Source organism: Desmodus rotundus, chromosome 12, assembly GCF_022682495.2.
Source record: "Desmodus rotundus isolate HL8 chromosome 12, HLdesRot8A.1, whole genome shotgun sequence".
Classification (NCBI taxonomy): Eukaryota; Metazoa; Chordata; class Mammalia; order Chiroptera; family Phyllostomidae; genus Desmodus; species Desmodus rotundus.
In genome coordinates this window covers 78,278,109-78,293,064 of record NC_071398.1, presented here as the reverse complement: position 1 = coordinate 78,293,064, position 14,956 = coordinate 78,278,109, and the positions used below count along the sequence as shown (strand labels likewise).

Genomic DNA, 14,956 nt, shown 5'->3' with positions numbered 1-14,956 from the left:
GGTGTTAAAATATCAAGACCCTCCCATACAAGCTGGTGAGGAGCTGTTGCCCAGAGGTCTCCAAGTGTACCTTCTAGAGGCTAGCCAGCCATCCTGGGCTTTCCAAGGGCTTTTTTAGACCCCTCCACAATCCACCAGGTAAAGTGTTAACACTGCCAGGGCAGGGGGGCCTCCAGGACCCAACCCTGTTCCTGGTGTTGACTAGAACCCCAGGAGTTGGCCTAGGATTGGCACTGGATGAATAGTTGTTGATTGAATGGATGAGCAACAGAGGAGAGGGAAAATCAGAGATCCTGAGGAATTTAGACTAAGAGAGTCAACAGGTAAGACAGAGATGGAGGAGTCTGGAATCAAAGAGAAAACTCCCAGAGGATGCTTGCTCTCCCTGGTTCTACAGCTCTTGAAGGCTCTTCCCCTCACAGGGCCTATCCAGACCCTTGCCTGGGCAACCCAGAGCAACCCACATGCCCAAACAGGGCTCAGAAAGCAGGATGTGTCTCTGGAGTAGGAAGGCTGACACACTGGGAGGATACCCAGATGCTGAATTATACAAGAATTATTATCCAAAGACTGTTGACCAGACATCTACTTTCCACACCACTCCACGGAAGGAACTAGAAAACAGCCTTCCTGCTGACCAAGTAGGGAGCCTCTGGGCCAGGGGCCAGGGGCCACTGAGGGCCAGAGAACCTGCCTGGCCTGCTGAGAGCAGTGCTACCAGAAGCTGCTACCCAGGGGCTGACCCCACCCCCACCCCATGCCTGACTGGCTGGGCACTTAGGTCAGGAAGTTGGACACCCAGAATGCAACTGTCTCCCAGCCCACACTGGCCTGGAGGCTCAAGCCCAGGGGGAGTGGGGAAGAGGAGGTGAACTCGGAAAGGACAGAAGGAAAAGCAAGGAGGGGGATCAGGGCCTTCATTGTCACCTCTATCCTTAACCATTCCTGAGAAGGGGCAAGTTCTTTCCTAGGAGGACCCCCACTCTGCATCTGCTCTGGGAAGTGGCTGGCTCCTCTGAACCTGGACACACCTTCTGGCAATGGCAATTCTTCCTTCAGGCAGGGGCCTTGAACATCTTTGCGAATGCCTGCAAGCCCCTCCAACGTTACAGCCCCTCAGACGTTGGGGTGGCGTTGCAGGCAGAGGGTCTCCCTTCCCACAGCCCCTCTGAGACTGGCCTTCAGCTTTTCTTCTTTGAAGGCCCTCGTGGCCTGTAGGTGTCAGAACCCACAGCACCAGGTTGCCCACCTGTGTAGTGCCCTCCAGTGGCCCAGCGCCCACGGGTTAGAGGCCGTGTGCCTTAGTGGGGCCTGCAAGGCCTTTCTAGACTCCCCACCCCTGGCCTCCTGGCCTACACACACTGGACACTCACACAGCCAGATTCTGTCTATGCTGGACCTTTTCTTGAAATGTCCCTCTTCTTTCTTCACTTGCCCAATTTCAGGGTTGTCCTTTTAGACTGCCTGTGGGCATTACCTCACAGGAAGCAATTCTGCATCTGCGTGCCCTCCCTCATCCCCACTTCTGGTGGTTCTGCAGCCTCTCCTCCGGGGTCCCCACGGCCTCTGTGCTTTCCAGGGTCACACACTTACCCCAGTGGCAATTAAATTCCATCCTAAGTATCTGTCTCCCAACTGGACCAGGCTTCTTGGGGAAGGGGTCATCTGGTTCATCTCTGAAGCCTGGCTCACAGTGTCTCCTCACTGTCTACCAGGTCCCCAGGGGATGCAAATCTTGCTTGTGTAGCAAGGGACTCTTGACTCCTAAGTAAGAAGACCCTCTTTCCATCTGGCTTCCCTTCTTTACAGCTGCTAAGGCAGCCCGAACCCTCTCATACTCACACTGGGCTTTGCAGTGAAGCCCTTCCCAGCCTGCTGCACTGTGGTGGGGTGCAGAATGGGGATGGGACGCTGGGGAGGGTTGGGTGGGGTAAGCAACTGGGCTGCTGAGGCTCAGACGTCCCCAGTTGGATTAATCATCAATGCCTGGAGAGCCATCTCTTTACTTCCATTCTCCATCATGATTTTCCAGTTTGGAAAACATTGAGTAACCCCCTCAACTCTCTCTTGTGTTGACCCTGGAGGGGCCAGGCCTTTAAGGGGTTACTCCTTGGGAAACACTCTCTAACACCGTTTTTGTTTTGTTCTGTTTTGTTTTTGAAGGGGCAGGTCCCCTCCCTGCCTCTCCCACACTGGGTCCACAGCTGTGTCTCCAGCAGGCAGAATACGAGTGCTTTCCCAGGGTCATTTCCAAGGAGCTGGACCGACCAGAATAGCGCCAGGGTCAGCGGGGCAAAGGGACACAGGATCTGGGGTTCAGAACGCCCCCATCCCTCCCAGCCCTTGCGCTATCTCAGGCCTGGGGTTCAGGGCCCCGCCGCCCTTCCTCCTCCCCGACAGGAGCTGGGTGCGGCCCACCGCGAAGCCTCTTCTTGGGAGAGGCCTCCACGTGGGCGGACTCCTCGGTGGGCGGGGTCTGGCTCCAGTGAAACCTGTCCCGCCGGCTCGGGGCTGTCTGTTGGTGCCCTGCACCCAGAGCCTGAGCCAGAGCGGAGACTCGTAGCCTCTGTCCCATGGCAGGGTCCCCGCGCCGCGCCGCGGGCCGGAGACTGCAGCTCCCCATGCTGTGCCTCCTCCTCCAGGGCGCCACCGCCATCCTCTTTGCTGTTTTTGTCCGCTACAACGACGAAACCGACGCTGCCCTCTGGCACGGGGGCAACCACAGTAATGCGGACAATGAATTTTACTTTCGCTACCCAAGTGAGTTCGGGTGAGGGAGTGCGGGGAGCAAGGGCACCAAAGAGGGGGCATTTAGGTGCCCTGACCTACCCCTAGGCGGCTAACCCTCTCGCTCTGGGATGAATGTGCCCCAGATTTATAACGACACCCTCTCACTAGTGTCTGCCACGCTTCAGGTATTATGCTGAGGGCAGCATGCGCATCATCTCATTTAGTGTATGAATTAGACAGAGGTAGGGAAACAGGCTCAGAGAGGTTAAGTGCTGGTGCAAGGGCACGCTGTCAGAATCGAGGGAGCTGGGTTCCAGCTGGGACCTGGGCATCCCAAGCTCCTTACACCACAGTTCACCTGCCGGCTGACAAGGCGCAGGAAGGGGAGGGTTAATCCCCTGACCCCAGCAGGGGACAGAGCCTCTCAAGGTTGGGGGACCCAGCCTTGTGCCTCTGGCCCTGGGCAGCTGGAAACAAGGATACCAGATCTCTCAGACTTCATCACAAATGCTTGGGTAGTTCTTCTCTAAGTCTCAGTTTCACCATCTGGGCAATGGGGAGAAGGATGCCTCAGTTTGAAGGATATACATTCAAACAAGGCTCAGAGTGTGAGCCTCCTATTAAAATCACAGGCTGTCATTACCCTACTTTCTGTATGCAGAGCTGGCAGCAGGGTGTCCCCACCTGACCCTGTCCCAGCTGCAGCATGACAAAATGAAGCTCACAATGCTGAAGACCTAGAGGGTGAGGTGGAAGATTGAAACTGGGCTTAGAGCACCAGACCCCAGACATCCCAGGCAGAAGGGATGACAGCCCCTCCCTCACCCCAGCCCTGGCTGGACAAGGTGAGCTGTGGAAGCTGGATCAAAGCCAGGGCCATAGGGCTGGCATGGCAGACTCTTGGGGTCATGCGTTTGTCCAGAGAGATAGGGAGCTGGAAGGGAACAGTCCACAGGCTGAGAGAGGTCAGCTCTTGTTCAAGGGTCTTACTTGGCTGCCTGCCATGAGCCCCTATTTGCTTTTTCCATGAGCCTCACCGAAGGCCTCCAAACCCTGCTTTTTTTCAAAGTCCTCCCTGAAAACTGCCAGCTTCTCACCCCTCTGCTGGAGGGGTGGACTCTCCTTGGAAACAGCTCCTCCACCCTGTATTGCAGTAAGGGATATGGCAGTGGGAGTCTTCCCTCTTTTTCTGCCCTAGGTTGCCACCCCTATGGACTTGGGACCCTGGTGTGGGGGAAGGTTGGGGAGGCGGGAATGTGAGGTCCCTGGAGCCTGCGGCTTTGATGAGCCGGGTCTTCACCTGTTCTCGTGTCCAGGGGAAGAGATCAGGGTCAAAGTGGGTGTAGCCGCCGCCCTTTGATTTGGGAGATGAAAGGGAGCTCTGCAGCTATAGCAGCGGGCAACCAGCCAGTGCCAAGACCTGGCTGCTTTGAGGGTCTGTCTATGAGGACTGTGGGAAGGGCCCTCAGAGCCCGTCTGGCCCACTCTACTGAGATGTGGCGAAAGAGCCAGAGAGAATATGTGACTACCCAAGATGACACAGCAAGTTAGCCAGGCTAGAACCAGGTCTCTTGGTTCCCTGTCTGCAGCCTTTCCCCCACATTATAAGCTTGTTACCCATTAGGCGAGTAATGGGGAAAAGAAAGAAGGAAAAACCTAGGGTTATAGGGGCCACCAAAGCAAACATGAGAAAGGGTTCTAAGAAAAAAAGTATAGACAGGTCCTTTTTAATACATCTCTGAGAACTTGCTCCTTGGGAGAGGGATTTAGAATAGATGGAATCAGGATCTTCCTGCAAGAGGTGGCAGAGGGAGATGTGACCAGTACCAGAGTGGTTCGTGTGACTGCTTCTAGAAGAATACGGCCCCATCTGCCCCCTTAAAGGCAAGAGGGGACAGAGTAGGAGGAATGGTTTCCCCAGCTCGCCACTCACTTTCCTGCTCCTCCTATTTTATATCCCCACTTTTCAGATGAGGAAACTGAGGCTCAGAGAGGTTAAGTGGCTTGTCCAATGTCACACAGCCAGAAGGAGGGAACTGTCAGCTTGAACTGTTCCCTTGCCCCATAGTCTCAATCTTGTTCAGGAGTCATCTAGTGGGGTTGGGGGGGCGGACAGTGAGGGAGGGATGGAAGGCAATAGGTGGCTCTAGAGGGCTTTCATCTTCTCTCTGACCAGGCTCCATCCTGCACCCACAGCGATGCCCTGAAGGGACTGGTGTGGGGTCATCTTGGGGAATGTTCCCCAGTGAAGGAGATTTCTTGATGTTTAGACTCCAGTTGAAAGGCCAAGAGATTGAGGTTTTGGGGGATTTTTTTGTTTGCTTTTAATCCTCACCTGAGGACATATTTACTGATTTTTAGAGAGAAGGGAAGGGAGGGAGGGAGAGGAACATCGATGTGAGAGAGGGACATTGATTGGTTAACTCTCATACGTGCCCTGACCAGGGGCCAAACCCTCAACCTAGGCATGTGCCCTGACCAGGAATCGAACCAGCCACCTTTCGGTCTGAGCCACACCAGCCAGGGTAAGGGATTGAGTTTTGATTCCAAACAAACCTGGGGTGGGAGATGTAAATATTATTGCCATTTAAAACAAGTCCTGGAGCAGTTTCAGCGTGTCATGGGCACAGAGCCCTGTGACCCAGCCGCTCCGTTATCCTGCTGTCCTTGGGCAAAAGAACAGACATGGCATCCTCTTTACTGTTTGCACAAGAGAAAAAAGGCCAGGCAGTGAGACCTAGAAGAACCTTAGACTGTGGGCTGAGTTCAAACGATGTCTCTCTTTTTCGACTGGGTTTTAAGATCTAGGAGAGAAGAGAAACCTGGCTGGTTTGGGTAGCGGGCAGGGTTGGAGGAGTGGCAGTGTTGGGGATGTTTAGGGAGGCCAGGGGTCTCTTTAGCCTCAGTTCCCTTGGTCACTGGGGCTGGCAGCTGAGCTGCAGACTTCCAGTCCCAGCATATACCCAACCCTCTACCAGGGCCTTGCAAACTCATTTCTTATCAGCCCATATACAGCACAAAAAAAGCATAAACGTTTGCTCCTCTCAAAGTTAGTGATTACATTCTGAAGTTCAATAATAAACTTTTGGCTTGTTGATGCTTCTTCAGATTAAACAAAAAAGGTGACCAGGATTTTGTTTGCTTTATGATCTGCCTCTTTCTATAAGAGACCTAAGGTCATTTACAACAAAAGGTGTGTATCAGAAAAGAAAGCCAGCCCTGGCTGGTGTGGCTCAGTGGATTGAGCACAGGCCTTTGAGCCAAAAGGTTGCTGGTTTGATCCCTAGTCAGGGAACATATCTGGGTTGTGGGCCAGGTCCCCAGTTAGGGGTGTGCGAGAGGCAGCCTGACACTGATTCTTCTCTCTCTTTCTCCTTCCCATTCCCTCTGTCTAAAAATAAATAAAATCTTTTAAAAAAATAAAAATTATTTTAAAGAAAGGAAATAAAAGCAGCCCTAACTGGTGTGGCTCAGTGGATTGGGTGTCGTTCTGTAAACCAAAATGCAAACCAAATTCTCTGGTTCGAATCCCAGGGGTCCATGCCTGGGTTGCCGGCTAGGTCCCCACTGGGGCATGTGAGAGGCAACTGATCTATGTTTCCCTCCTTTTTCTCCCTCCCTCCCCCCCTCTCTAAAAATAAGTAAATAAAATCTTAAAAAAGAAAAAGATAAAGAAGCAGAACACAAATGACGAACCCCTTAAGGGTCTCCAGTTGTGGCAGGTGGGATTCCAGTACAGCTCTGAGCTTTCGGGCAGCCGAGGAAACGGGAAATGGGATCAGTTAGTTCTGTGTTCTCTTCAGAACCCAGGGAGCCCCACATATGCGATGCTTCGATTGTTGATGTCTGCCCTCCGTGCCGTGAGCGCGGGGACTGCGGCTGCTTGATGACAGCTACGCTCCCGAGCCCGATGCGCCTGTAAACATCTGTCACACGAGCGCAGGAAAGCGGGCTGGTTCCTCGTGGAAAGTGACATTTCCTAGCATTATGTTCTAAGAAAAGTTTCTCGAGTGCAGCTATAAAAGGGAAATTTAGGGTCATGGTTGACCCTGTTTCTCAGTAACTTACTTATAACAAATGCAATAGCTTATAAAAAATACTCTTGCTGTAGTGTTTTCAATTAAAGCCAAAGATACAGAGCATAATGTTACTGTGTCAAAGACCCAGGGCAAAGGAAACAGGCCCACATGCATGCCCAGTATCACACTGGGTTGTGTTTCAAACCCTGTTTACAAGTAGATAGGGGAAGGTACAGAACTAATACTCCAGCAAATTATTTGTGTTTATCTTATTGTCATCGTTACTGTATGTTATTTCTATTGGCTTAGGTTTTTTATTTTATTTTATTTGTTTATTTATTTTTAGACAGGGGGAGGGAGGGAGAAAGAGAGGGAGAGAAATATCAATGTGTGACTGCCTTTCGCGTGCCCGCTACTGGGAACCTAGCCTGCAACCCAGACTGGGAATCGAACTAGCAACCCTTTGGTTTGCAGGCCGGCATTCAATCCACCGAGCCACACTAGCCAGGGTGGCTTAGTTCTTTTTTTTACACCTAGTGGTGCAGAATAGAAAGCAAACAGAAAAAGCCCCAAATCTCCCTGCCCAGAAACCCCATTAAAGGTAAAAAAAAAATCAAGTAATTCATTTAGAAACATAAAAAATTCAAACTATAGAAAGAAACAAACTAAAAAGTGAAATCCTTCCCAGCGTCACCATGTTGCATAAGCCCAGGGGGCATCATTTGCACAGGAGTTGGGTGCCAGTATCCCTGCCCCTCCTTTCATTTTCTTTGCCCTGAGGTAATCTCTGTTAATAATTTAAAGCTATTTTGTGAATTTTTTAAAATTTAAAATTCTCAAAATGGAGAGGTATAGGTTCTGAAGTATGAGGGATGGTGGTTAGACATCAAGAAGAACTTTCCAGCAGAAAGGGAAAATTGAAGAGAAGCCTGCAGGGGAAGAGAATTTTGAGCATGATGGGGCAGGGATTGCAGCAGGAGAGACACAGGTTAGATTTTTTTGGCAGGTGGTTGCAAGAGCCCAGAGGTAGGGCAAATAGGGGTGCAGAGAAGAGAGCAGAAAAAGGCTCTACTTCCTTGCTCTGCCATGGGGACATCAGGGATGGTCTGGTTCCCACTGCTTCAAGTTGGCCAGCTAGGCACAGGCGGTCCAGGCTGGGTCTACCCTACCTAGCCTGGGGAGTGTGATAGCTCGGCTCCAGCCTCAAGAGCTTGGGGCCCCGGCAGGATGGCTGCTGGGTTTGTGGGTTGTGGCTAGAGCAGCCCCAAATGCCCCCTCAGGCTTCCAGGACGTGCACACCATGGTGTTCGTGGGCTTCGGCTTCCTCATGGCCTTCCTGCAGCGTTACGGCTTCAGCAGCGTGGGCTTCACCTTCCTCCTGGCTGCCTTTGCCCTGCAGTGGTCCACGCTCATCCAGGGCTTCCTGCACTCCTTCCACGGCGGCCACATCCATGTCGGCGTGGAGAGGTGGGCAGCAGCTGCCTTCCCTGCTCTCCCTGGGTCTGCCTGGGAGGTGCCTGCCCACAGGATAAGCCCTGTCCTTTGAGTTGCTTTATCACACAAGGTTCTGACCCCATCAGTTGATTTCTCTTAGGTGCCCTGCCTGTTGCCTGATTTCTTCCCCCAACCTCGATGCACACACCCAGCCATACCACCCCATTTTTTTAGCCCCTTATGACCCAAGAGCTGTTGGGAGGATAGAGAGCTTCATGGAAAAGGGGAGGGTTCAGAAGAGCTCCTAGTTCTAGATCTGGTTCTCCCACCCATTGGCTCTGTTCACTGAGTCCCAGAACCTACCACCGGGAGACTGGGTTTCCTTATCCACAGAGAGGTGAGGTGATCCCTTCCCACCTACCAGAGAAGAGCTTAGTAGGCTCATTTCCTCCTCCCCTGAGCCCCTACCCCAGGACTCCCCCTCTCACCCTCTGCCTCCCAACCTTCCAGCATGATCAATGCTGACTTCTGCGCGGGGGCGGTGCTTATCTCGTTTGGTGCTGTACTGGGCAAGACTGGGCCAGCCCAGCTGCTGCTCATGGCCCTGTTGGAGGTGGCACTGTTTGGCATCAACGAGTTTGTGCTCCTCAGTCTCCTGGGGGTGAGTCTGACGGGGGATGGAGCGAGGGCTGGGAGACGCCAGGGCAGGGGCTCTGAGGAGGAGGGGCGAGGTAGGGGGAGATGGCAGGGAAGGGGGGCAAGGGGAGCAGGGCTTCCCCTTCACCTCAGCTCTGCTCCTTCAGGTAAAGGATGCAGGAGGCTCCATGACCATCCACACCTTCGGTGCCTACTTTGGACTGGTCCTCTCACGGGTCCTTTATAGGCCCCAGCTGGAGAAGAGCAAGCACCGCCAGGGTTCCATCTACCATTCGGACCTCTTTGCTATGATTGGTGAGGCCTGCCAAGGTGGGGCGGGGTAGGAGCCAGTTCCAGGCACCCCTGATCTGGGCCAGAGAGGTCTCAGGGTGCTGCTTGTAGTCTGTGGGGTTCTGGCTGAGAACTCCCTTCCTACTTGGATTCTTCTGTGGAGTCTGGGGACCTGTGTTCCTCCTTCTCAACAGCTTGAACAGCTGTTAGAACTCAGCCCTGGGGTATGCACAGGCCCTGAGACCCATTCCCAGAAGCCTTTCAAAAATGTTGGCACCGATCCTTGCTTACAACCCTTGAGGGCCCACCGCTCACACGTTAGAAAGCAGACCTGTCAGCCTGGCATGTGGCCCTTGGCCCTCCTGCTCCCTCCCCGTTCAGCCTCTCTCTCACTAGGCTCCTCCCATCTCTTAACCCCAGGCTTGTCCCTAGTGCTTCCTCCCAACTCCTAAGGACGGTTCCTCCCAGAAGCTTTTCCCAGAAGCCCCTACCCTGGGGTGTGGGGCTGGAAGCCATGGGCCACCCTGGGAGAGTGGGGCCTGACCTGTAAACACCAGTTGCCACCGCCTGTTTCTCCCACCCTGACCTCTGCTGCTCTCTCTGCCTTCATAATGGAGCCAGGAAAGGAAGTCAATTTATTTAATTTTTTGGGGGGTAGTATTGAAAAGTGACTGAAATGCTTATTCTTACCCTAAAAAGAGGGGCTGGTTTTGTATTTCTTGCTCGGGTGTATTGTGAAATAGAGTACGTGGAACCCTGGGGCAGCTGAGGCCTCCTTGCTCTTTGAGACCCAGATAAGCTTGGCTTGGAGTCCAAAGGCTTCCCCAAGACTTCCACTCCCAGAAGCCTCCATTCTCAGCTCTCCTCTGCCTTCCAGTCCCTTCTAGACAGGGCACCTCACCTTTCCTTGGGTCCTCTCCAAACCGTCCCTCAGAGCTCCGATGTGTGATGTGTGAGTGCGGCGGTTTTCCCGCAGACTGTGGGGCTGCAGGGAGAAGTTACAGGGTGCTCCCAGGGACTGCAGTCCCCGCAGCCTCCTTGCCATGCTAACCCCTAGAGGGTCCCAGCCTTCCCTCACTTTGTCCCTTGGCTTCTCCTCGTTCTCCCACCACGACCGACCTGGGAACCTCTGACGTGGGCAGGCAGGGCACATGGAGCTCCAGCCCTGACCCCAGAGTGGACAGGCCCTGCCCGCCGACGCTCAGCAGACAGAGGCCTCTGCTGCACACCGCAGGGCCCGCCCTCTCTAACAGGACGTCGAGGTCATAAACAAATTATTTTCCTGACATTCATATCAAGTTCCCCGTTTAGTGCCTGAAATGTAGTACACTTTGTCTTTTTTCTTTTCTTTACTGATACTAAAAAAAAAAAAATCTCAACCCTCTGCGGTTTTCAATCAAGGGCTCCCTTTTGTGCCAGAACCCTTCCATAGCTACTGTTTGCGGAGCCTTCGGTGCCTACTAGAGCGTGGTCTGTGTACGTCAGGGCGTCACCTCGTTTAGTCCTCCCTCTGTGAGGCAGGTATTATTATCCCCGCTCTACAGGTGAGGAAACCGAGGCTGCTGAGAGGAAGTGACTTACCTGCAGTTACACAGCTTGAACCTTCTGGGGAGCCATTTACTTCCTCTCACTCTGCCTGCCTGCCCACCACTTAGGGACCATCTTCCTGTGGATCTTCTGGCCTAGTTTCAACTCTGCACCCACTACGCTGGGGGATGGGCAGCATCGGACAGTCCTCAACACTTACTACTCCCTGACCGCGAGCACCCTCAGCACCTTTGCCTTGTCATCCCTTGTCGGGGACAGTGGGCGGCTGGACATGGTATGGGGAGGAGGCCCTGGGAGAACTGGGAGGGGGAGGAGAGGTCTGATACCCTGCAAGTCCAGTTCTCCAGGGGCACAGGTAAGGAAGGGCACAGGTACAGGGTGTCGCAACTGCCCTGGAGGCGGTGGGGTCAGAGTGTGAGATGAAGATACAGTAGCAGGAGAGTTAGAGGTTGGATGGTGGAGGGACTTCCGGAAGCAGTAGGCGCCGCTGTACTGGATGGGCTTGGACTGGATGTGGGCTGACAATTTGAAGGGGCCTCTAATGCCTCGCCCTTCCCTGCTCCCTTAGGTCCACGTCCAGAATGCTGCCCTGGCTGGAGGGGTTGTGGTGGGGACATCAAGTGAAATGATGCTGACACCCTTCGGAGCTCTAGCAGCTGGGTTCCTGGCTGGAACTGTCTCCACGCTGGGATACAAGTTCTTCACGGTACAGACGCCTCTCCAACCCTAGGCAGGACGGGGGTCTCCAACAGGTCCGGGCTCAGAGGGGTGCACGAGACTCATTATTCGTGTCCTGTCCTCCAGCCGACCCTTGAGTCAAAATTCAAAATTCAAGACACATGTGGCGTTCATAATCTTCATGGGGTGCCTGGAGTCCTGGGAGCCCTACTGGGGGTCCTCGTGGCTGGGCTGGCCACCCATGAAGCTTACGGAAATGGGTGAGTTCCCCCCATCAATCCACACTGAAGTCATCATCCTCCTGAAATGACCTCCCTCACTCTTTCCACACTTCGTGCACCACCACCAACAAAAACGCAGTGCATACTTTCACTTACTCATCCACATTTTGAGAGCTGAGGAAACTAGAGTGAGCAAGACCAATGAGGGGACTGCCTTCCTGGTCCTCAGCCACGTTTAGCAGATCATCGGACAAATGATTTCAGTAGTGTTACTAAAGGGCCAATAAGACATAATGACCCTTAGGAGTGATTTTTGCATATCAGGGCTCAAGGGGGAGGGCAGGCAAAATGACCCTCACGCTAAGTCTTGAAAGGTGTGTAGGTATCTGCTACAGCACGAGGGTGGGAGGGTATTTCAGGCTCCCGGGGAGAAGACTCAGCCTGACAGGCTCCTGAGGCGCTTTTGGCCTCTGCACGAAGCCATGCCGTGACACACTGACCGGCCCTGTCTCCCCACAACCTCTCTTCGCAGCCTCCACAGTGTGTTTCCACTCGTAGCTGAGGGCCAGCGCAGTGCCACATCTCAGGCCGTTTACCAGCTCTTTGGCTTATTTGTCACACTGACGTTTGCCTCTGTGGGCGGGGGCCTTGGAGGTGAGTGACCTTGGCTGGGGTAGGGGGTTGGCAGGAGCTCCAGGGAGGGCAGAAGGCAGAGAAAGGCAGCTCTCTGGAGGAAGGGCCATTGGATCCCATCCCCCTGACATTCATTTACTCAGATATTTATTGAGCACCTACTCTGTGCCAAATGCAGGGTGGGGTTATAGAGTTGAGGGGTAAACTCCTGTAGTTAAGGAGGAACAAGTGGGCACATGCTTCCTCTTGGTGTCAAGGGAAGGTAGAGCAGTGGCTATGGACTGTAGGGTTCCTCTACTTGGGTTTTGTGGCTTCCCTGTGCTGCTCCCTCTACCCACTAGAGGGCAGTCCAACCTCAGGCTGAGTTCCCGGATCTATCTTGGTCCAGGGCAGGGTCGGGGAGCCAAGAAATTGGCTTGGCTCACCACTAGACTGCAGCACAAAAGCTTTCCACAGAGGCTGACTGCCCAATGATGCGGGGTCAGACAGTCCTTCCTGATCTCTTGCCTGAGTCCTTTTGGCCTTCAAAATAAAACTTATGATTCAGTGTCTTCACCCTCCTGGCTCTCAACTCAAGATTTTCCTTCTCAGAGAAAGTTCAATTCATTCATTCATCTAATTATTTATTTAATAAACACTTTCTGCTCCCCTCCTGGACAGGAGGGGAGCAGAAAGCTCAGCAGCTGTGGTTCATGACAGAATCACTGTTTGGTTCATTACCAATTGTGCAAAACTTAAATAAATTACTTCTCTGAACGTTCATTCCTTCTCCATCATATTAGGGATCACATTCATCTTCAGGGTCACTGATTGCTCAGGAAGGCAGTGCTTGTCAAGCCCTTTGTACAAGGCCTGGCATACAGTAGGTGCCCGATAAATACAGCTGTGACTCGCCTGGGCTAGGCACCACGCTGACCCCAGGCCTCCCAGCTCAGCTCCTCTGTGCCTTGTGGCACTGGGTGGCGACCTCTGCCATGGAAACAGCAAAAAGCCTCACACATCCTTCCCCTCCACCCCCATCAGGGCTCCTACTGAAGCTGCCCTTCCTGGATGCGCCCCCAGACTCCCAGTGTTACGAGGACCAGATTTACTGGGAGGTAAGACAGAGCGGCCGCCCCTCAGGCCCACAGGGCCCTGTCGCCCTCCCCTGCCTCACCTCCTATGATCCAGCCTGCCTCTTTCCTTCCTCGCCTCCTCACTCTCCTCTGGGGTGTACCCCTGAGCTGTGGCATCCAGCCACCTGGAGTTACCCCTTCACCCAGTCCCCAACCCCTGCCCTCCAGGTGCCTGGGGAGCATGAGGATGAAGCCCAGGGACCTCTGAGACAGGAGGAACCAGACACTCAGGCCTAACTTGCTTCCCTTGAGAGGATGCTCTCCGTTTAGAAGATAATAATTGGCTACAACTGGGAAGTTATTTTGTAGCTCTCATCCTTCCCGAAGGAAAGAAGTCACAAGCTAGAGGAGCCTCCTTTCCGTAGGCAGCACTAGGGGAAGGGCTGTAGAAGGCCTGGGAGATGGTGGAGGATCAGGGCTGTAACTGGTTGTGGTGGGGGAAGAACCCCCAGCAGCCTCACCACCACCATCACCCTCCACCCCACAACCTGCAAATGAGGCACCAAGGGACTGCTGATCCACTGGTCTGACATCGCACAGTTAAACAGTGGGAGCCAGAGCCTGGCTCTCCGAGGGCGATAAACACCATCATCATCAAGGACTCTGACTCCTTGTTTTGTGCACTGGGAATTTGGGAAGTTCCTTTTCCCCTCTCCCGGGTAGAACCTTGGGGTGGGAAACATCCCACCTCTCTGGGTCCGTGGAACTCCCTCTAGGATGCTGTCTTCTACCAGGTGGGTTCCCAGCCTGGGCTTGACTGCCTGAAGATACAGGGAGCTCACTCCCTCTCAGGAAGCTTTTGTCTGTTATAGGACAGCTCAGGCTGCTGGAGAGTTCTAATATTTCAGAACTGCCTCCACTTTGACCCTCAACTTGGGAGGCTTCAGAGCAGAGTAGGAAGGAGGCAGCCGCAGGGCCTAAGAGAGGAATAGAGTTCTTCGCCACTAACTTCTCAGAAGCTGAAAGCAGCCAGACACCACCTGATGTCTCTGTTCCAAGTATGAGGAGTTGAGGAACCCATGAGAGTCACCTCTGAGAAGGATGGGGAGACAGGTCCCAGACCTCTGACAGTCTCAAGTCATCTGACCACCAGAGGGCACTCCAGACCCAGCAGAGGAAAATGTGGCTTTCCTGCCCCTCCATCCTCTATCAAAAATGGAAGTCCTTCCTGTAGCCTAACTGCCTTCCTGTCTGCTTCCACTCTGGTCCTCACCATTCATGACACACCTTCCTTAACTCCCAGTCCCCACTATATGTCAGGTGGGCGCTAGGCTTTCAGATCTTATCCAAACAGAGAATCTACCCCTCCAGTAGACGAGAGCTCCCTTCCCAACCCTGAAGGACTAGGACCCCTCTCTGCCCTCTCCTGCCCTTCCCCAAGGCTTCTGGCAGGAGTTGAGCATGACCACAGACCTCTCTCCCCTAAGACTAAGACCCATTCAGACCTAGGGACCCAAGGAGGCAGTGGAGGGATTTCTGGGGCCTGGCCCTGGGACAGGGGCAGAAGGTGCCCTCACTAGGCTCCACCGTCACTGTGGTTGGCAGGACTGAGTTTGGCTGGAGAAAGAGACCAAGCATAGAGTTGAAGAGCAGGGAGAGGAACAAGGAGGGCAGCTGAGGGACCAGCACTGCATGGGAACCATCCCTGCCC

The 14,956-nt window shown here is 53.6% G+C and overlaps 1 protein-coding gene across 1 annotated transcript; it reads left to right on the top strand.

The window, feature by feature from the left end:
- Positions 1-2,514: 2,514 nt before the first annotated feature.
- On the top strand, positions 2,515-13,903 carry RHBG (Rh family B glycoprotein). Its single transcript, XM_024571043.4, has 10 exons — positions 2,515-2,760; positions 8,030-8,216; positions 8,694-8,844; positions 8,987-9,134; positions 10,766-10,932; positions 11,227-11,364; positions 11,463-11,596; positions 12,090-12,211; positions 13,214-13,287; positions 13,474-13,903. Exons 1-10 carry the CDS (start codon positions 2,574-2,576, stop codon positions 13,540-13,542), a joined length of 1,377 nt encoding a protein of 458 aa, XP_024426811.2. The 5' UTR covers positions 2,515-2,573; the 3' UTR covers positions 13,543-13,903.
- The last annotated feature ends 1,053 nt before the right edge of the window (positions 13,904-14,956 follow it).